Genomic DNA, 22,946 nt, shown 5'->3' on the forward strand with positions numbered 1-22,946 from the left:
ACAAAATTCAACCCATCTCTGGGACAGCTACAGCAGTAGAACGAATTTGACCCCATGTTTGTGCCGGTGAGATCAGTGGGGCTCCCTCTGTTGTTGTACCTGTGTGTGAGATCTTCTCAAACCTGAGGAACACCAAAACCAAGTGCAGTGGATGGATGGATGGATGGATGGAAGCTGTGATGGATTTTATCCTTTCTAACAGGCCTCCACCATAAGGCAGGGGTCTTCAACAGGGGGTCCTCAGACTGAGCTACTATAGGGGGTCCGCCAAATCTTTGTGTGATAGGATTTAGTGTTTTTATATTAACCACTTGAACCCTAGAATTCCTTTTCTGAGGGGAACATTAGCCAAAAATAGCAGATCTACAAGCTCACAACGCCTCGCCCAGCGAGGCGTTCTGCGAGGCGTTGTGAGCTTGTAGATCGGCTATTTTTTGGCAAAGAGGCTATAGGTGTAGAGGGAAAAAAGAGCAGACTAAGTTAAAAAAAAACACAATGTTATACAATACAGAGTAGGGGGTCCCTGCTTCATCGCTCTCTCAGCTAGGGGGTCCTTGGCCTGAAAACGTTGAAGACCCCTAAGGTGTAAGGCCACAGTACAAGAGCGCAGTACCTAACACAAACAGTGGGAGGCAGCAATACGCCAACGGGCGTCTGTCTGCCGGAAAGATACAAGAAGAAGAAGAGCAGAGCGGAAGGTAAACAAACTTTACAGAGACTCAGGTTTTTTTCTCCATCTGACTCTCACTCTATGGTCTGACTTCGTCATTCTAATCTATGATGGACATAATAACAACTGTCTCCACATCCCTGGTCAAAAAACCTCCTAACTCTAGCCAATCTAACCGATCAAGACTATCGTAGATGTATTTCATCGATTTTGACATTTTTACATCTACGAGAGTCTTAGCAACTGGAATGTCACCAGTAAAGCCTGTATTTCTCCGAACATGTACAAATGCAATATATAAGGTGCTTACCCGCTTGCCTCAAATGTTAACTAGCGGTCCGGAGTCTTGGTTTAATGTATTAATCCGTATTTTTCAATAAATAAGTGTTTTAATCCCGTCTGTGGCCGAACGCCATTCCCCCCCTCGTTTACTTCCTGTTTATTTTAAGTGTAATTCTGACTTTCACCGGATGCGCCCCGTCACTACCGCCCATTGGGAACTTCCAACAGAATCGGCCACAGGCGGGATTAAAACACTTCTTTATTGACAAATATGGACTAATACATTACACAAAGACGCGGTACACCTAGTTAACATTTGGGACACGCGGGTAATCACCTTATATTTTGCATTTGTACATGTTTTGGAGAAGTGCGGGCTTTGGAGCTGACATTCCAGGACAATCTGGGGGGAGGTAGCTAAGACTCATAGAGATCAAAATCGATAGAAAATACATAGCCTTGATCTAAGGCTAGATGAGACCACAATGGAAACAAGCCATAGGCTTTCTTGGGTTTAAAATCCTCTCTTAGCAGACCTTGTATTGAACTGTACTTTACTTTGCTTTTGTGTTGTAAACTGCTAATAAAGTATTCAATCAAAAATACAGTATTGTGTTGTTTTAAAAACATAAGGTTTTTTCCCCCTTGAAAATATTTTGGACATTTGTTTCTACCTGACAGCAGAGATATACATAAAATAGCTCTTGCACATTACTGTTGCCTTTTCTGCCATGGTGCCATGCTTGATAGATAGCTGTAACAGTAATCATTACACAGAATAAATACAGAGACCAGAGCATTGAGCAAATAAGAGACACATATTGACAAATAAACAAGTCAAAGTGCAGTGGAGCATCATCCGTGTGTGTGTGTGTGTGTGTGTGTGTGTGTGTGTGTGTGTGTGTGTGTGGGGGGGGGGTCCTGTCTATGGCCTGGCTACTAGAGGTAGAGGGCAGGCCATTGATCTGGTGATCAGTTGTTAAAGGCGGTCGTTTCTGTCTCTCTCTCTCCTGCCTTTGTCTGTCTGTCTCTCACTCAGCAGTCAGTCAGTCTGTGGTGAGGACGAGCTGTCTTCACATTAGGAAGGTGAGTAATAATAATAATAATAACAGTGGTGTAAAGTAACTTTAAGTACTTTTACTTAAGCACTTAAGTACAATTTTGAGGTATTTTTTACTTAACTGGAGTATTTCCAAATTTCAGTACTACTCTACTCGTCTACTATTTGAAATTATACTTTGTAGATTTTGATCATTATTACAAAAGCCACTTCAGCCCTACATTTCGGCCATTTAAAAATAGCAGATCTACAAGCTCACAAGCTGCAAGCTTGTAGGTGGCTTTTTTTCCCTCCAAATGGCCAAAGTTTAAATAGGGTTGAAGTGGTTAATCTATGTTTTTTTAATGGAAATACACAGTGAAGTAAAAAGAAAAGAAAAAAAACTCCAAATTGTACTTAAGTACAGTACTTGAGTAAATGTACTTAGTTACTTTACACCACTGGGCAGAGGTTCCGTTGGGAGCTATAATCTGTGTGTAGAATTAGAACCATAAAATATTCTGCGGTCAAAAAGCCACAGAGTATGGTGGAAGCATTGTAACACATTGTTATATGGCAATAATATGAATACTACATTAAATGAATGATTATCCAGTCATAATTAGTGAACATAATTTATTTCATTTTCCTTCTTGGACAGTCTCTCTTGCTCTAGATGTTTTAATTAATCCTATGTTTTCAGTTTCATTAAACCAATGTTTGAAACTGTGTTATTTCGGTACTTTTCCAATAGGGTAGGCCATTGGTTCTCAAAGTGGGGTCCGGGGACCCCCAGGGGTACTTGAGGGGGTTCCAGGGGGTCCCCAGCTAAATGATAGACAGGAACAAAATGGACCCTTATGGGTGTGTAACTCTGAGAGTGTACAAATGGAACCAAATGGACCCTTATGGGTGTGTAACTCTGAGAGTGTACAAATGGAACCAAATGAACCCTAACGGGTCCATTTGGTTCCATTTGTACACTCTCAGAGTTAAATTAACATTGATTATACAATATGAATTGGGGTCCCAGAGGTATGAATGCCATTAAATGGGGGTCCGTAGCCTAATGCATGTTAAACTGAGGGTCCTTGAAATGAAAATGGTTGAGAATCACTGCTAGAGAGCCGTAAAAACCTTCTCTTATGGGGGTCCCTGGCTTATCTTTTCAAATGGGGGTCCGTGGGGTAATAAATGTCAATCTGGGGGTCCTTGACATGAAAAAGTTTGAGAAACACTGGGGTAGGCAACATAAACCTCGGATTCAGCCTACACCTTTTAGGGCCACTAACAAAGTTAGTAGACTTAACTGTATGTGTATCAGTGTTCTGATAAATGGACCGAAATAAATAAACGACACACTTTAGGCTAAGTTATAATAATTCAGTCATAATACAGTGTTGCTCGCCGAAGATAATTGACTTTTAATTAAATCACATTTACTTGAAAACCTGTTATTTTCTAATTAAAAGCAGTTATTTTCTCATTGTGTGGCACAGTGACACCCCCCTGCCATTAAAATGAAGCATAATACACCTGTTTTAGTTTTGTGATACTTGGATATTAATGTCTTGGCCAGCATTGATGTTGGAATTTAAAATGGTCCATTAAATAGATATCTAATCTACCATTGGAAACATGACGTATTTGCAGTCATTCTACCTCATGGTACACAAACATGGGGTCAACTTTGATCCACTGCTATGCCCTTTCAACAAACATCAACAAGTGTTACTCCTTACCCGCCTTCAAAACCCGCCATTAAAAGAGCACCTGTCATTTGTAAATGGTCCTATAGGGCAGTGTTTCTCAAACTTTTTCATGTCAAGGACCCCCAAATTGACACTTATTACCCCACGGACCCCCATTTGAAAAGATAAGCCAGGGACCCCCATAAGAGAAGGTTTTTACGGCTCTCTAGCAGTGATTCTTAACCATTTTAATTTCAAGGACCCCCAGTTTAACATGCATTAGGCTACGGACCCCCATTTAATGGCATTTATACCTCTGGGACCCCAATTCATATTGTATAATCAATGTTAATTTAACTCTGAGAGTGTACAAATGGAACCAAATGGACCCGTTAGGGTTCATTTGGTTCCATTTGTACACTCTCAGAGTTACACACCCATAAGGGTCCATTTGGTTCCATTTGTACACTCTCAGAGTTACACACCCACAAGGGTCCATTTTGTTCCTGTCCATCATTTAGCTGGGGACCCCCTGGAACCCCCTCAAGTACCCCTGGGGGTCCCCGGACCCCACTTTGAGAACCAATGCTATAGGGCTTTTTGTGTTATACTTTTTTAACAATCATTGTGAACCGTATACCTCTGTACGATTTGCAAACTGTTCATGAAGTAGATTCCATCAATCCAGACATGCTAGACTAGGGTTGATAGGTCTGTTTGGTTAACAGTGAGTGAACTATATTGACTGATGGGAACCTTTGAACCTTTTGCCTCAGTTCACCATGATGCAAGGAGCCGTGTTGGTGTGGATTCTATCAGCGCTGGTGTGTCTGGGTGCAGGCCATACAGGCCATAGCCAGAAAGGACACACAGGGGGAACCCATACCCATACCCATCACAAACAATCTGTCCGGACAGATTATGCAGGAGGACATCAAGGTAACAGAGCTGACCAGGGTTGGATTTGGCCAGTGGGGATAATTATGTTTTATCCATATGCCTCTGGTCAGACTTCTAACATATCAGAAATGAAGACTCTGATATGTTTGATAATATCCCAATTTCAGTGGTGGAAAGTAGCTAAGTACATTTACTTAAGTACTGTACTTAAAGGACAAATAAAAGTAAATAAAAGATGAGAGTTATATATTTTTTTACAGTGGGCGGGGGCATTCTGTCCGGTGGCTAAATATGCCTTTTTTTTACACAATAAAAAAGGTCCTGTGGTCTTTGATGGCTAGATGTGAGTTATTGGGGGCTAGAAGAGCTACTGTAAATAATGATAAAGAAAACACGGGGTTATTGTGTAAAAAAAATACATATTTAGCCACCGGACAGAATGCCCCCCCCACCCACTGGAAATTGCTAAAACTATAGAAAGCAGCAAATTAAAATGTTTTAACACTCATCTTTTATTTACTTTAATTACAATCTATAAACCTTGGTTGTATAATTAATAACTAATATGTACTTTACTTGACTATTTCCAATTTCTAATAGTTTTACTACTTCTCCACTACATCTCGGATCCAAATATTGTACTTTTACTTCACTACATTTATTTGAAAACCTTAGTTATTGTAGATTTTGATTATTATTACAAAACATGCATTAACCACTTCAGCCCTATATACATTTTAACCATTCCAAAATAGCCGATCTACAAGCTTGCGGCGCATTGTGAGCTTGTAGATCCTACATTCCTTGAATTTAAGTTTAAAAAGACAAAAACTATAAGCTAAGGGCACGGTCCCACCGCACTTTTATTTTACCTCTGGGGCAGAATCTGCCAATGCTTTGTCAATGCAAATGCGTGGATTCTTGGAAAAAATGTGCAAGACCATGAATCCACGCATTTGCATTGACAAAGCATTGGCAGATTCCGCCCCAGAGGTAAAACATGTCCTATACAAACATGTTTCCTACTTTTAACGGGAAAAAAATGCGCGCGTGTGCGCATCACGTCATTAAGATACCGTTCCGCCGAAAAATTAATCACCAATACACCCAAAATCTACAGTACAAGCTAAAGTGTTGTGAGCTTGTAGATCAGCTATTTTTTCTATTTGTTGTACGATGAAGAAGTATATATATATATTTTTTTGTTAAGTACTTAAGTAAATGTACCCCGTCTGTTTTTTTTCTCCTTCTTTTTCCATGTATCGAAACCATCACCTTCAGGTTATGATGACCACGCTGCAAACAGCCTCTCCATGGTGACATCAGCAAACAAAGGTTTTGCCTTCAACCTGTACAGGCATCTGGCCGCTCAGACGAACAACCAAGGCAAGAACGTCTTCTTCTCACCCTCCAGTATCACCCTGGCCCTGGCAGCCTTGTCTGTAGGGGCCCGGGGCCAAACCCACCAGCAGCTCTTCAGTGGTCTGGGCTTCAACAGCTCCTTACTGAACCAGGCTGACGTAGACCAGGCCTTCCGTGGACTTCTGACCGGAGCCGGCAAGACTTCATCAGAAGACGTCAGTGCAGGAACCGCTGTGTTTGTGGACGATAAGTTCAAGCCACACCCTGAGTTCCTGCAGACCCTGCGTCAGTCCTACATGGCGGACGGGTTCAGTGTGGACTTTAGAAATGCCACAGAGAGTGCTGCTACCATCAACAAGTATGTAGTGGAGAAGACCCACGGCAAGATAGACCAACTAGTGGAAGACCTGGATCAAGAGACCCTCATGTATCTTGTTAGTTACATATACTACAAAGGTAAGATGTCATCTCTGAGCTGTCATTTCAATTCTTATGTTTTTAGAATAATTTCATGTACCAGACAGAAATTAAACTAGTGTTATACAAAGGATAATCAATGGGGAGCAGGTTATTATTGAGAAATATACCCCGACAGGGTGATTAGAATGTTTTAAAAAACATTCTTGACGGCAATGTTTAGCTGACAAATGTAAATGACATGTTGGATATGGCAGAAAATCAAGCCACGTAGATTGCTATGAGCCAGGTGCTTTGATTAGACAGACAGTGGCCTAGTGTTAGTTCAGTGGTCATTATTCAAAAATATCACACTGGTGAATTCAGTAATTAAGTAATAGTTATTATTAACCTAACCATGGCTAGAGTTAATCTCTAACTCAGTGATTTTCAACATTTTTCAAGGACCTTCAGTATGATATACATCAGGCCATAGACCCCCATTTGTTTACATTTAGTTTAATCTCTGGGAACCCAATTTACACGTGGGGTGTAAATGACTAGACCCTAACTAGTGTCATGGCTACAGAGTCACCTTCCCACATTTAAATGACGTCTCACTTTCGTCATTGTTTCTACATTGTTTTCTGTCCAACAGGAAAATGGAAGACTCAATTTAACCCTAGACATACATCGGAGGAGGAGTTCAGTGTGGATGACCGAACCCAGGTACTTCATCCCATAACACTACTGTCTAACTGAATGGCTTTTTATTATTTTTATCTCAAAGGTAGCCACTAATTGCACCTATATTTGTATAGTATCTTATGTTACTATTGTTATGCATTAAATCAGGGTTTCCGGCAGACCATTTAGTTTCCACCGCCGAGGCAAGACCAAAGGGCCGTTGTGTTGTCATCACACACACGTCCAGTGCACCCTCACAGGAGGAGAGTGTGCTGCGTGCACCGGGGCTTCAAAGCAAATATATAAATTTAGTTTGTTTTAACCACGTCGCAAAATGTACCGGTATATAATCTGCAGTATATCGTTACATCTATCCGTCTATCTACCTACAGTGTAGATAGCCGCTACCCCGCGCACCAGCTGTCAGCTTTTTTTCTCCTTTTTCTTTCTTCCTCCGTGGTGGAAAGCCCAGTGACATGAGGTTAGGCTTCAGACAAGACAGCCAGTGTCATGTACCTCACGATAATAGTTTGTTTTAAGCCTGTTTCTTTACCCCTTGAGTCACTGAGAAACATTTCCTCCAGCACGGGCGGGCGTGTGCATGAGATGAGCACGACTGCGTCCGCACGTTAAGTTTCACAGCACTTTGTCTGTCTCGCGGCGCGGCTCACTGATCTGCCCCTCACTGCAAATTAATTGAATAAACACATATGACGTGTGAAAACACATTCCTTAGCCTGGTTCAGACTGCATCAAACCAACCCAACTCCAATATGTATGGGAACCCTGATTTGGGCTGTCAGTCTGAACAGGGCCTGAGACAAAACGTGGGTAATTGTTGGTCTCTAGGACTCTCCTAAATCGGGATCGGCATTGGACCCAAAAAACCTGTCATGGGTCGGGGCTCTTCTAGTCTCGCGTTACGAGACTGTTGCCTCCCACAATTTTCAAATGTTTCCGGTCATACAGTCTGGGACTCGGAAGCTCTGATCATGATTAGAATATAAACCGGATGTGAAGCCTCCTCTCCACTTCCGCTTCGTCTTTACAGTCGCGCAAATTTATCCTAATATAAATATAAATCATCTAAATATATATAGCTTGCTGCTTAGCAGAAATGGAAATTAAAAAGTAAAGTGTAAAGATATTTTAAAATACAAACCGCTCACAAAATGTAAGGAAACTTTAATTTGGGCCATTATATCTCCCCTTTACTAATACCAATCAGTAAAGTGTTATATATCATTTTTAGCGTTGATTAGTCTCCTTTACAACGTGGTACAGCTTGTAAGCATCGGGCATTCATGGAATGAGCAACACAGGCAAATGTGTGGGTAGCGCCGAGCAAAAATGTGCCAAAATCACCCAATATGCTTTTGCTGGTAATCGCTCTTGTTTTGAGCGACCTGCCAGCACACACCTGCTGAGAGGTGGGTTCTGCAACTTTGCGTTCTGCAACATGGGTTCTGCAACTTTGTTGAGTTTGTGTATGCTCCAAGCAGCAACACTGCCGCCATGGAAAGATGCCACGTTTGTCCCTTCAGGATAAGGCCCGTGCAATAGGGCAAGTGAAGCTGGTGTTCCGTTACGCAGATTACGCATTATTTGATGTCAGCCCTGGTAGCATTTGCAGGCCGGTGTGTGCCAGTCAAAGGTGTGTGTCTGGCACCTGAGCATGGGCCCTGCAACTTTGACATCTGTCTTTGGTACCGTTGTGCAAATCTTGCCTGTAAATCTATGGTTCCTCAGTGAAGCAAGGGGTCTGGGTTGTTGTCTTCCTTGTTGACTTCACCAGTCTCACAGAACTTAATCCTAAGTTTGGAAATGGTACCAGGGCTAACACCAAATAATGCTGTCACTCTGCATAACGGAACACCAGCTTCACTTGCCCTGTTGCACGGGCCTTATCCTGACAAAAGTGGCATCTTTCCATGGGGGCAGTGTTGCTGCTTGGTGCATACACAAACTCAACAAAGTTGCAGAACCCATGTTCAGGTGCCAGTCACTCACCTGTGAGACAGTCACACACCTGTGACTGGCACACACCTGAAGCCCATTGAATGTCATGAATGTCACAACATTGAATGTCAGCAGAAAAGTCTAACAGGCCATTTTGGCACATTTTTGCTCGGCGCTACCCACACGTTTGCTTGTGTTGCTCATTCCATGAATGCCCGATACTTACAAGCTGTACCTCGTTGTAACGGAGACTAATCAACGATTCAAGTTTCCTTACATTTTGTGAGCGGTTTATATTCGTTAACGGAAGTGCCAGCTTCCTCTCTTGGATTTTGGGAGTTGTAGTTCCAGACTCTATATAGCATTCAGAGATTGTGGAATAGTTGTCTGGCTACGCGAGACTAGGGCTCTTCTAACGATCCACATGGTGATGTTGTTGCAGGTTCTAGTCCAGATGATGAACGTGGAGGACCAGTTCAGTGTCTACTTTGACAAGCAGATCTCCACCTATATCCTCCGTTTACCCTTCAACAGCACCTACTCCATGCTGCTGATGCTGCCTGAGATGGGCAGAAATCTGACTCAACTGGAGGAGGCCATCTGCCCCATACACTACGCCAAGTGGCTCAAAGGGTTGAGGAAAAGGTTTGAAATTACATTTGGAAAAAAAGCACACACACCCTGTTGCAAATGTCTTTAAACATTTCTTAAAATATCCAGTCTGCAAGCTCACTATCACGTGACCCGTTGTGAACTTTGAAAACGTGACATGCCCAAAATAGGGACATCAGGGTTTAAGTGTTTAAATTACATTAGAATTGTCATGTATTACATGTTACTTATAATGAGCAGATACAATTGGAACTGGAACGCTATAAAAAAAATTGAAGCTGATAAATGGGTTCTCTCTCGTGATTGGCTGACATTTTGTCACCTACCTGAACATTTATTTTTCTGTTTATTAAAGAGCTGGAGAGACTCCTGTTAATGAACAAACACTCTATAGCAATGATTACTATCAGAATATAGTGCTTTGACCTTTCAACAAAAGACGTGTTTGTTTAAACCAAAACATATCACTTATCCAAGTGTTTTATATTCCCTTTTCAGGGAAAAGTGGAATATATCGCTTCCCAAGTTCTCCATCAAGACGAATATAATCCTGAACGATGTGCTGCGTCAGATGGGAATAACGGACGTGTTCGGTGCTGCAGCTGATCTCAGTGGCATTTCAGCTGAGAACAGTCTGACTGTGTCACAGGTAAGAGCTGTCACTGTGTCACAGGTAAGAGCTGTCACTATGTCACAGGTAAGAGCTGTCACTGTGTCACAGGTAAGAGCTGTCACAGCTGTCACAAACAACAAAGGACAGAGACGGTCCATCAGCAGTGGTGGAAAAAGTCACATTTGTTACTTAAGTAAAAGTATCTATACTGCAATGTAGAAATACTCTGTTACAAGTAAAAGTCTGGAATTCAAAATGTACTTGAGTAAAAGCACAAAGGTATTGGTATCAAAATATACTTAAAGCACAAAAGCATAGAAGTACTCATTATGCAGAATGTCGCATTTCACAAGTTTTCAAATGTATAAGTCTTTGGAAAATAGCAGATCTACAAGATCACAATGCGTCGCATCGCGATGAAAAAAGTGTGTGAGAATCACTGATTGACTAATCATTGATTATTGATCATCGTTTTATGTGCAGGTCGTGCACCGAGCCACGCTGGATGTGGACGAGTCTGGAGCGACCGCGGCCGCGGTCACGACCGCCGACTTCGTGCTGAAAGTCATGGACTACGTCCCCGAGCTGAGCTTCGATCGGCCCTTCATGGTTCTCATCGCTGACTCCTCCCACAACATTCTGTTCATGGGAAAGATCGTCAATCCAAACGTCTGATTCTGAGTCAAAACTGTCTGTTCACAATCATTCAAGCACAGATGGTTGACCGTCAACATAATTATGAAATCCTTCTCGAATCCTGTTTCTTTGGTGGTTTTCTGAGTAGTTTGAAATGTGAAGTCAAGTGTAGACCAGGGATAAAATACTAGGGTCCCTATCTTGCGCCTTACCCCTTATCCCTAAACGTATTAGCCATATTTTACTATTTTGAAAAACATTTAGTAGTTCAACTAGCCGATCTACATCGTTGATTTGAACTATTTTAAAATGTTTTTCAAAATGGCAAAAAAAAGTTAGGTGATAAGGGGCAACATAGGGCGTTTAGGTTCCTAATTATTCATATCATTCACAGTAACTGAAGGTAATCTAATATTAATGTAAGCCTACAGGCGAAAGGCATACTTTCATGGCACATTTAAATGTTTAGCTTTTCCGGGCATTTCTGCTCCATTTCAATAGGTCAGTGTAGAGACAGTCAAGGTGGGGGAGAAAGTAGGAAAGTGACAAAGAGCAATGGTCGAGCTGGTCTGGGAATCGAACCAGGGAATCGCTAGCCTGGGTGCCAGCCTGCTTCGCTACGTTCGGCGGATTTTTTTTTCTCTCTGCGCTTCTCAGTCTGGAATGCACCCGATTGACTCGTCTTTCAGAACTACACAGGAAGTACACAGGAACTACATATGTTACGTTTGGCAACGTCGTTGCTGATTGGATGTTGTTCAAACGAATGACGAATCAAAACGATCACACCGTTTTTTTTGTCCCGCCCCGCACCACAGACCAATCAGAAGCCACGGTAGGTTTCGAACCTTGGCTGCTGTGTCCCGCCTCCTGGAGATAGGAGGCATTCCAGACTGAGAAGCGGAGAGAGAAAAAAAGTCCGCCGAACGCAGCGAAGCAGGCTGGCACCCAGGCTAGGGAATCGCTGCCGTGGCATTAGAGCCTAACTTGCTAATAAATGGTGATTTCAAATTGTACAATATAAGGTATTTCCATAGCGCCTCATATAGTGGATTATTTTAGGAAAGCAAAATGAACATAAAATGGTTTGGCAATTTGCTAAATATCTTTTTAAACAAGTGTTAATCAGCATCATTCCATAATATTAATTGCTTAAGATGTTACAGTCCAATTGGACCTTATAGTTAATTACTCACAAAAGGTGTGTATACCACATCGTCTCTGCCGGGTGGAAAAACATGTCCAGAACTGTTACTTTTCAGGATTCAAAAACATCAAAAGTAGCAGATCTACAAGCTCAAAGCGCCACGCTTCGCGCCACGTTTCGAGCTTGAGGATCTGCTACTTTTGCCTAACAGCAACGATATGTTACTACACGTGTTAACCACAAATAGCTGATATACAAGCTCACGTGTGTTTTGACCATGTTTTTATTTGTTAAATCTTTCCCTTATGACATGCTCAAAATAGAGAGAAAATAGGTAGAAAGTGGTTAATGAAATGTATACAGCAGTAACACACTGGAATAATAATAATAGTTTTGTTTTAACTACGTAATGGTGGAATTCCATTGTATTATGTTTTAATTTGATTGTGAATGTTTGGACCCCAGGAAGAGTAGCCTTCACTGCTGTGAGGACTAGTGGGATCATTAATAAACAATGTGACACATTAAAATCATTTTAGGGTTTAGTTTTTATTTGATTTTATCCAAACGTCAAATTCCTCTATTGTTTCACTGTAGATACAAAATAAAATCACATTAGTTTTGATTGATAGTGTACAAATTAGCATAACATTATGCTGTAATGATTGCCTATTCCTTACTAGATACTGTTCCTCAGTAAGGTTTGAGATAAATTGTGGATAATACTTAATACTATCTTCTGATAGTTATGGATACAGACAGACAGTCAGTTTATTGTGTTTTCATCCGGACATATTTCTTCTGTATTGTAACCAATTTTATCCTTTGGCCATTAAAAAAATAGCAGATCAACAATCTCACAGCGCGGCACCGAGTGCCGCTCTGTGAGCTTGTAGATCTGCTATTTTCGAAAAAAAACATGAGTGAAAATCTTTGAATATATATATTTTTAAAGCGAACATTTTGAACACAAATCTTGGCTTCTGGGGGGTCCCTGGAACAAAATATTTCGAGATGGGGGTCCGCGGTCAAATACATAACATTTTGGGGGTCCTTGCCATGAAAAAGTTTGAGAACCACTAGTCTATAGGCTCCCTAACTAAACAAAACGGGCTCAAAACAAATGGCGGCACACCCCTACCAAGCTTCCCTTCTCTAGTACACTCAGGTGAAGGTTTGGAACATAGTGAAGTGAAGTTTCCTATCTAATAAGTGTCTGTACTTTAAACACACACAGTATTAAAGTTACCTTTACACACTAAATAGTAAAAGGTATGACACACAGCCTATATAGACCTACAGTAGTAAACACCAACTAACTAACAGAAAGGGTTCAGCACATGGAGGTGAAGGAGGGTAAACATGACTGCAGAGGAGCTTCTCCCAGGCTTTTATACTGGCTGGGCTGATTGAGGATGAAGCCCAGGTGTGTCTCCAGACATCACGCCACTCCTCCAATCTCCACTCCACCCTCCAATTACCAAACGGGGCACTGAGAACACTCAGAGGGTTAAAACACACACATTATGAGGCCACACAGGGCCGTAACACATGTCATCAGTGTTTCCCATTCATTTCATAGACTGTGGTGGCCCACCGTTGTCTAATTTGGGTGGACCCATAACCCCGGACCAGCCTAGAGGGTCCAGGTCCACCCATCACAGGGAAACAGTGATGTCATAATGATCTTAACACACTAATTATCACACATTATAAATGATTACATAATAAATGACTTATGGTCAATTATATAATAATAAAACCAAACCAAACCAAACAAAACATGGCTGACTGACTTCCATTCAGATGGATATTAATATTAATGTTATGAAGAACTCTGATTGTGTGTGTGATCATTTATTAAAGGTTTCAATATAGTGTAGAACTGAACTGTTTTAACCCTAAACCCTGACCTTTAACCTCACAGAAACTATGTTTATAAACCTAACCTTTACCTAACCTCAAAACCATGTCAGCTAGCTAATTAGCATTTTAATTGTGTAAAGGACACATTTGTGAAAAAGGTTGATGATGTCATCATTTTACTGCTGTTCTTAGTATTTAAAAGCCGAATGGACACACATGTATTTACTCCTCTCTCCACCAGGGGCAGCGATGACTCTCTGCTTCTCTGAAAACACACCCAGGTGTTCTGTGAAAAGACAATAAACCGATAAGAATCAGAATGTATTAACTGTGTGAACATGTTAACACTTTAGAATAACCTTCCCTTATAAAATGTAATTAATCATTCCCAAATTATTAGTCACTGAATCATTGGTACAGTTCACTGAAATGTTTAGTTCAATGTACTGAATCATTGGGTTCAGTTCACTTAAATGTTGTGTTCAATGAACTGAATCATTGGGTTCAGTTCACTTAAATGTTGTGTTCAATGTACTGAATCATTGGGTTCAGTTCACTTAAATGTTGTGTTCAATGTACTGAATTGGCTACAGTTCACTGAAATGTTGTGTTCAAATGATTGGTTCAGAGTGTGGCTGCATTGGGTGCATCGAAACATGTACGTCGAGTTGTCGTACGGATGTCGGAAGTCCCGTCCACTCCCACGTAAAAAAAAAAAACGAAACGGTACTTCCGGTTTAAAACTTAACATGCAGTGGATGGGACTTCCGACTTCCGTACGACAACTTGACGTACATATGTGGATGCACCCAGTGTGACGTCTCTTCACTTCCGGACTGAATCACCTGAACGTCCTCTCAGGCTATGGGATCTAAACTCCTGCATCATGTAAAAAATGTTTATATTTGATTGATGAATGGTTCAAACTACACAGTTCACCAAAAGGACCCCCCCCCCATCTGACCATATTGTCATCAGTGTTGTCTGATACAACACATCATTTGATTATTAAATGTGTTTATTAGATTCATTATTATAAGAAATTAAACAGAAGACACGTGATAATATGAATTCACGCGACCGGGATGGTTTACCAGGCTAGTTGTTTCACTTCTTACACAAGCGTTGTTTTGTGTATGTTTTCTAGTTTTATACACTTTTATACATTAAAACTGTATGAATGTATATGTAAAAAAGTTTAGTAAAAAGAAAGAGGAAGTGAACCTGGGTGTGTGGGAGGAGTCTAAAGATTCTCATCATTGGTTGTCGGCACCAGAATACGACCTGATAGAAGAAGAAGAGAGACAGTTAAAACAGACACACACATACATCCTATGTACTGTCTTGTGTGTATATCTCCATAAAATGCATAAATGCACACACAACACAATAACACAACAACACAGCAACATTAGGGTTCAGTCATCAGGGTCACATGTGACAACATAGAACACACTTTGAAGTCTAACTAGGTCGTCTAAACTGGCCTAAACCGGTTAAGGTTCCAAACCAATATAAACCAGTTTAGGTTGTGACTTTACGATTGTTTGTTTGTTTGCATTTCTGTGTCATGTGATCCTCTATTGATCTGACCTCATTTCTTGCACTGGCAGTAGGCTATATTAATTAATGAAACATGTTAATGAAACATGCTAATCACCTCGTTTCTTCCACTGGTAGTATAATAATTAATGAAACATGTTAATTAAACATGCTAATCACCTCGTTTCTTCCACTGGAAGTAGATGAATCCAGACAGGAACAAGACCAGACCCAGAACCAGACCTGATGCTCCCATGGCCACCTTGTTCTTCACTGACTCTGACATGGAGTCATCTGACAATGCAAATATTATATTACATTATATTATATTATATTAATTATATTATTACAGTATATTAAAACACCTTGTTCTTCACTGACTCTGACATGAAATCATCTGTGTCATTTTAGATTTGAGCTATAACTATTATTTTATACTTAGACTATTCAAAAATAGCAGATCTGATATTTTTGAAAAATTAAGATTTTCCAACCCAACCCTTGATGCTGAGTGCCAAGCAGGGAGGCATTGGGTCCCACTTTGATAGTCTTTAGGATGACCCGGCCGGGGATTGAACTCCAACCTCTCAATCTTGGGCAGACACTCGAAGTCTAACCACTAGACCATTACCATTGATATCAATGCAGCGTTTATATAAGTAAATAACTTTTTTTAATGTCTTTGTACCTGCAGCCATTAGTAAACAAAGATGATGTACCTCATCTAGACAAGATACCATGACCTTCTTATTAGAATGGTTACTTTTTTAGGATGTTTTAATGTATTTGTTTTGATTTTGAGTAGAATAAAGTAGAGTACAGTAAGGTACAGTAGAATACAGTAGAATACAGTAGATTACAGTAACTGACCCCAGTCCATCTTGATAGGCGCGGTCAGGCTGGGATGTTCCACCATGCATGTGATCTTCTCTCCTGATCTGTAACACACACACACACACACACACACACACACACACACACACACACACACACACACACACACACACACACACACACACACACACACACACACACACACACACACACACACACACACACACAGTGTGTGAAGCAACAACAATGTGGCAGTGGAAGACATTGCATTGTGTGTGTGTGTGTGTGTGTGTGTGTGTGTGTGTGTGTGTGTGTGTGTGTGTATGTGTGTGTGTGTGTGTGTGTGTGTGTGTGTGTGTGTGTGTGTGTGTGTGTGTGTGTGTGTGTGTGTGTGTGTGTGTGTGTGTGTGTGTGTGTGTGTTTGTGCGTGCGTGCGTGCATGTGACTTAATATTAGCCTACCAATTAATGGGCCATTTTCAGCAAGCGAGTAACACTTGTTTTATTTAAAGAAAATATACTGTATGTATAGGTGTCTGTTAGGTGTGTATGTCTATGTATAGGTGTCTGTTAGGTGTGTATGTCTATGTATAGGTGTCTGTTAGGTGTGTATGTCTATGTATAGGTGTCTGTTAGGTGTGTATTTCTATGTATAGGTGTCTGTTAGGTGTGTATGTCTATGTATAGGTGTCTGTTAGGTGTGTATTTCTATGTATAGGTGTCTGTTAGGTGTGTATTTCTATGTATAGGTGTCTGTTAGGTGTGTATTTCTATGTATAGGTGTCTGTTAGGTGTGTATTTCTATGTATAGGTGTCTGTTAGGTGTGTACCTGGGTGTGTACTCCAGGTAGGAGTGGTACTGGTAGTACCAGTCTCCATCAGACAGCTCGTCAGTAGAGGAGAGACCAGAGGTCAAAGGTTCTTGACCTATCCACCAGGTCACCAGGATCACTTTAGGATAGAAGTCGTAGCTGCTGCACCTCAGCATGTGAGTGTGTTCACCACGACGAGGGGGAGTCTCTGACTTCAGTCTCACTTTTGGCTCCACTGGATAAATAAGATTATTATTATATAACCGTCATAAGAAAATGTCATTATCACTAATAATCGTATATCATCCAAATAAGATCCAAATGATCCAGAAAGCTGCAACACACTTGGTCTTCAACCAGCCAAAATGTTCACGTCCCTCCCCCGTTCTCCTCTCCCTCCATTGGCTCCCGGTTGCTGCCCTCACAGAGTACAAAACACTGATGTTGGCCTACAAAGCAACCAAACGTATGACACCCCCATATCTTCAAACCTGATCCAACCCTACAACCCCTCATCCTCCACACGTCCCAGACTCTTCTCCCTTCTGGTTCCCAAACTGTGGAACAAACTCCCCATTGCAGTCAGAACTGCAGACTCACTCCAAATCTTCCACCATAATCTGAAGACTCTCCTCTTCAGACTCCACCTCAGACTGTAGCACTAGACCTAGCCTTGATGACCTTGCAGTCTTATGCAAAGGCTAAAATGTAATTTAGATATCATGTTATGTAGACAGATGGCAGGTTCATTGTAGACCTGGCATCCTATAGTTTGGATAGTTTTAATGTACATATTATTTATTTGTTTGATATTATACTGTTTAGACCAGTGGTTCTCAAACTTTTTCATGTCAAGGACCCCCAAAATGATATGTATTTGGCCGTGGACCCCCATCGCAAAATATTTTGTTCCAGGGACCCCCCAGAAGCAAATATTTGACTACAAATGTTGAATAATGAAATGAAAAATATATATTCAAAGTTTTCACGATTTGTCAAAAATAGCAGATCTACAAGCTCATAGCGCGGCACTCGGTGCCGCGCTATGAGCTTGTATATATGCTATTTTTGAATAGCCCAAAGTATAGAAGGTTAAAGTGGTTAAAATTATTGTGACGCTATATTAACACATTTTGCTGCGGACCCCCTGGAATCCCCCCAAGGACCCCTGGGGGTCCCCGTACCACACTTTGAGAACCAATGGTTTAGACTGAAGATAGGTTCTTGGTTTACCTATGATCCTAGATTACTATTTCTATGCATTTGATGTATTACCTTGTGTTTTCCTTGCTTACTGTAAATCACATTGGATTAAGAGCGTCTGATAAATGCCTGCATTGTAAATTGTAACTGTAAATGTCAGTGTTTGGCCACCAGATGGCATCAGAGTACTGTAGATTCACAATAGTCTACAGTTTTCTACAACGTAGAATGCATAGTAACGTAATTTAAACATAATGACATGACATTATGATATGCACAGTTACACAGTGCTTTACATAAACAACAATAAACCAAGCAATATCATTTAATTAAAATAGCTCAAATGAACAAGAGTAGAAACAAACAAAACAATACCATAATCCTGTAAAATGTTGTGATTAAAAACATACAAAACAAACCAGTAAAGACAATAATTAAAATATAAAATCAGGAGGTGAAATGAAGTGTATAGAGGTGTGTTTTAGCCTGCATGGTTCTTTTTAAAGTTCATTTAAAAACATTAATCCTGGTGTCTCTGTTTTAGGAAGGTCATTATATGTCGGTGAAAACACTCAGAAATAGATCTAAATGTTTAATTTATACTCGGTGTAGATGGTGACACCACATGTTGTGAGCTTGTAGAGTTAGGTTATGCCTAACCCAAACCAACCATCTCTTTCTTCCTCTTAGTCTTAACTTATTGTTTTAGCCTTTTGACGTTTTTCTTTTTTTTTACACTAATACATTTTTTTTTTTTTTTTTTTTTTTTTATAAAGAGACTTTGGGTTCTAAGCAAAGCGCTATATAAGTCTGATGTATAGACCCCTTAACAGACAATGTCACACTGATAAGAACCAGTATGCGCTCAATGAAACCCATTCTGTCAGGTCTCGCTATAGGACGCGCCTCACCAGCCAACACACAAGAGGGGGTTGGGGTGTGCTGAAACCAGCTGCACCCCAAAACAACAGGTTGAGAATTGATTGCGTGAAACAATCACCTGTGCGTCCAGTGTCAATGTTGGTAAACAAATAATTGGTCTATTATTATTAATATTAGATCTGCTATTTCCACTGTGTGACAGCGTGTTAGGATACATACAATATAAATCAAGAGGATCTGAAATGTTTCTCATTAGATAAAGAAATATGTAATAATTATTATATGATCAATATTAACACCATTTATCATCTCTGAATAGAATCATATGATGTCATGTTATAGTTTATGAGGTGATGAGTGTTGAGTGCTGCTCTGAGATCAGCTCACCTCTCTTGTTCAGGACATTGTGGTAGTAGCCCTCAATGTTGGGTTTGCAGCGTGCCTCTCGGTTTGCTCTGACCCCAGCCAGTAGTCCACGATCTTTATTCCAGCGCTCTGCGTTCTTCACACCAAACTCAGTGTATCCAACATACTGATCTACTCTACTGTCCCACCTGGAGATCTCATCACCATCGAAATTATATGACTGTATGTACTGTATGTCCTTCAGCTCACTGGAGTTAAACAGACAGCGGTCAGCCATATAGAACACATATCCATCTGGAAATACACAATTAAAAATGTAATTATTGTTCAGTTTTATTATCATCTGTATAATATCAACACTAGGCTAACTGCCCCCTATCGGCCAAACATGTCACTACATATAGTCTAAAATAGGTTCAGGATGTGAAATCTGGCATTAAAATGTTTTGAATGTAAATTGAATATCTTAAATACAATGAGATAGCAGTTAAGTAGAGGGGTGCACGATGCCGTGCGGGTCACATGCACACATTTATGTTATTCATTGATAAATAAACGACCATAAAACAACAGTAATAATACTCCAGCCTTCAGTGGTGGAAAATGTACTCAAATATTTTACTTAAGTAAAAGTATCAATACTGCAATGCAGAAATACTCTGTTACAATCAAAAGTCCGGAATTCAAAATACTTAAAAGAGTAAAAGTATAAAAGTATTTGCATCAAAATTCCACCAAAAGTATTCATTTTACAAAATGTCCCATTTCAAGTTTTCAAATGTATACAAATCTTTTGAAAATAGCAGATCTACAAGCTCACAATGCGTCACGCTTATCGGCTATTTTCAAATGGATGATATAAGGCTGAAGTGGTTACTGTATGTTTTGTAATAATAATCAAAATCTACAAAGTAACTAGTAACTAAAGTTTTCAAATAATTGTAGGGGAGTAAAAGTACAATATTTGCCTCTGAGATGTAGTGGAGTAGAATTAAAAGTATTAGAAATTGGAAATACACGAGTAAAGTAGGCCTACAAATCCCTCAAAATTGTACTTAAGTACAGTACTTGAGTACATGTACTTAAAGACGTATACCAAAATCCATTTGAAAAAAATGCTTCTCACTGTTCTCAGGTAAAATATTGATGTGATTAAAATGCGATTCATTTCGATTAATTAATTACAAAGCCTCTAATTAATTAGATTAATTGTTATAATCGACTCCCAGACCTAATTTTGTTATGTTATGTAGATGTTTTATTTTGATGGTAACTGTTAATCATATTATCTTGGATTTTGAAATGATTTGTGTCTTTTAATTGAAAATCCAAATAAATACATTAAAGTGTGTGTGTGTGTGTGTGTGTGTGTGTGTGTGTGTGTGTGTGTGTGTGTGTGTGTGTGTGTGTGTGTGTGTGTGTGTGTGTGTGTGTGTGTGTGTGTGTGTGTGTGTGTGTATTCAACCGTTTTAGTTAATAACTATTGTGTTAATAGTATTCATGTACCTTTCACTGGTGGTTTCTTCAAGGCAGTGCGAATGGTGTCCAGGTTGGCTTTGCACCACGCCTGATCACCCCAAGCCCAATCATAAGCTCCTGGCCAGTTCATATGATCTACAAACGGAGGCTGAGGCTCCACCACCTTCCCTTTGTTGAAGTCTGCGTACACCATCACTTCACCATCCAGTGCAAACATCCACTCTTTATATGGGTCTTTAACTGTGTCTGAACAGCTAACGACTGTAAACTGCTCATGGAACACTGGAAATAAAACAAAGACGACATTAAATTCAACAATAAACTTCTTCACAGTGACAATAACACATAATCATCATGTTAAACAATCATGTTTGGTTCTTATATGAATTGAAAGGTTGGATATTAAAAGTAGCTTCCTGTCAAACGTTTTATTCACACTGAAACAGATTCAAATGTTTTTATGTATTTATTTATTTTTTATTTTTATTATGAAAGTAATTCATAATGAATGATTTATTACATGATGTCACAACAACCCAGGTATTAAATCATGTCAGATTTCTAGTGTGATGACGTCTCCACGCCCCGCCCACCACAGCGTCCGCTCGTCCGGACCCGACGTCTCCGTGTCGTCCTTGATCAGTGTTTACCGTGCGCAGCGCCGAGCGCACACCCGGCGTAGCGGTAACTAAGCACATTTACTCAAGTACAATTTTGAGGTATTTTTTTTACTTTACTTGAGTATTTCAAATTTTCAGTACTTTTACTCCACTACACCTCAGAGACAAACATTGTACTTTTACTCCACTAGGCTACTATTATTTGACAACTTTAGTTACTAGTTACTTTGTAGATTTTGCTCATTAGTCATTATTATTACAAAACATACATTACCCACTTCAGCCCTATATATATTTTGGCCATTTGAAAATAGCAGATCCAGAAGTTCACAATGCGTCGCATAGCGACGCATTGTGAACTTCTAGATCTGCTTATTTTATTTTTATACATTTTAGAGTTAGACGATAACTTGTGAAACATCACATTCTGCATAATGACTACTTCTACTTTTGGTACTTTTCGAGTACATTTCTTTACCAATAAATAATTGATGATACTTTACAATAATAAATAAGTAAAATAAACCCCACATGGTGTAACATTTCTTTAACAGTTAAAATAGTACATTTTACATAGCAGCAGTAGCAAAGAGGTATAAAATGTACAACCATATGTGTGCAACACTCTTGTATGATGAAATATGGAGATGTGAGGTTTCTGGAATCCCCAGGGTTCTATAATAGGCCCCTCCTCCTCCCTCTGCACAAAACCCTCATTTTCATGATGTATTATATTATATTCTCCATATTTCATGATGTCACAACAACAGTTCATAACATCTGTTTTAAGGTTTATGTATCTGGACCAACATTGAAGATTCAATATTGTATATACAGGTAGTAAAAGGATGGTGTGTGTGTGTGTGTGTGTGTGTGTGTGTGTGTGTGTGTGTGTGTGTGTGTGTGTGTGTGTGTGTGTGTGTGTGTGTGTGAGTGTGTGTGTGTGTGTGTGTGTGTGTGTGCGTGCGTGCGTGCGTGCGTGCGTGCGTGCGTGCGTGCGTGCGTGCGTGCGTGCGTGCGTGCGTGCGTGCGTGCGCGCGCGTGTCCGTATGCGCGTGTGTGTGTGTGTGTGTGTGTGTGTGTGTGTGTGTGTGCGTGCGTGCATGTGCGTGCATATGTGTGCGCGCGCGTGAGTGCGTATGTGTGCGTGTGTGTGTGTGTGTGTGTGTGTGTGTGTGTGTGTGTGTATGTGTGTGTGTGTGTGTGTGTGTGTGTGTGTGTGTGTGTGTGTGTGTGTGTGTGTGTGTGTGTGTGTGTGTGTGTGTGTGTGTGTGCGCATGCGTACGTGTGTGCATGTCACTTGTTTATATTGTGCATTGTTCATATTTGGTTGTGTATAATTACAGTAT

At 40.3% G+C, this 22,946-nt stretch overlaps 2 protein-coding genes across 4 annotated transcripts in view; one reads left to right on the forward strand and one right to left on the reverse strand.

The window, feature by feature from the left end:
• The first annotated feature begins 689 nt into the window (after positions 1-689).
• LOC311044395 (serine proteinase inhibitor 2.4-like) lies at positions 690-12,527 on the forward strand. Its single transcript, XM_084055934.1, has 8 exons — positions 690-698; positions 1,992-2,038; positions 4,459-4,621; positions 5,864-6,400; positions 6,999-7,069; positions 9,429-9,631; positions 10,097-10,247; positions 10,695-12,527. Exons 3-8 carry the CDS (start codon positions 4,465-4,467, stop codon positions 10,884-10,886), a joined length of 1,311 nt encoding a protein of 436 aa, XP_083912060.1. The 5' UTR covers positions 690-698; positions 1,992-2,038; positions 4,459-4,464; the 3' UTR covers positions 10,887-12,527.
• Positions 12,528-12,908: 381 nt separating this feature from the next.
• The window catches only part of LOC311044402 (H-2 class II histocompatibility antigen, E-S beta chain-like), an 11,923-nt gene continuing 1,885 nt past the window's right edge, over positions 12,909-22,946 (reverse strand). For all 3 annotated transcript variants that reach the window (XM_084055953.1, XM_084055951.1, XM_084055952.1), the window contains 7 exons: positions 21,005-21,259; positions 19,520-19,792; positions 17,066-17,282; positions 16,273-16,340; positions 15,583-15,696; positions 15,085-15,144; positions 12,909-14,146 (listed from right to left, as the gene is read on the reverse strand). In XM_084055953.1, the coding sequence (XP_083912079.1) occupies positions 15,104-15,144; positions 15,583-15,696; positions 16,273-16,340; positions 17,066-17,282; positions 19,520-19,792; positions 21,005-21,259 (968 nt within the window). In that variant the 3' untranslated portion in view covers positions 12,909-14,146; positions 15,085-15,103. The remainder of the gene's footprint in view (positions 14,147-15,084; positions 15,145-15,582; positions 15,697-16,272; positions 16,341-17,065; positions 17,283-19,519; positions 19,793-21,004; positions 21,260-22,946) is intronic.

Source organism: Gymnoscopelus microlampas, assembly GCF_963454915.1.
Source record: "Gymnoscopelus microlampas genome assembly, chromosome: 4".
Lineage (NCBI taxonomy): Eukaryota > Metazoa > Chordata > Actinopteri > Myctophiformes > Myctophidae > Gymnoscopelus > Gymnoscopelus microlampas.

Excerpts from the sequence above, each read along its gene's own strand:
- LOC311044395 (XM_084055934.1), top strand. The coding sequence starts at position 4,465 with ATGATGCAAGGAGCCGTGTTGGTGTGGATTCTATCAGCGCTGGTGTGT. Across the intron at positions 4,622-5,863 it reads TTATGCAGGAGGACATCAAG|GTTATGATGACCACGCTGCA; the intron begins GTAACAGAGCTG and ends CATCACCTTCAG. Across the intron at positions 7,070-9,428 it reads GTGTGGATGACCGAACCCAG|GTTCTAGTCCAGATGATGAA; the intron begins GTACTTCATCCC and ends ATGTTGTTGCAG.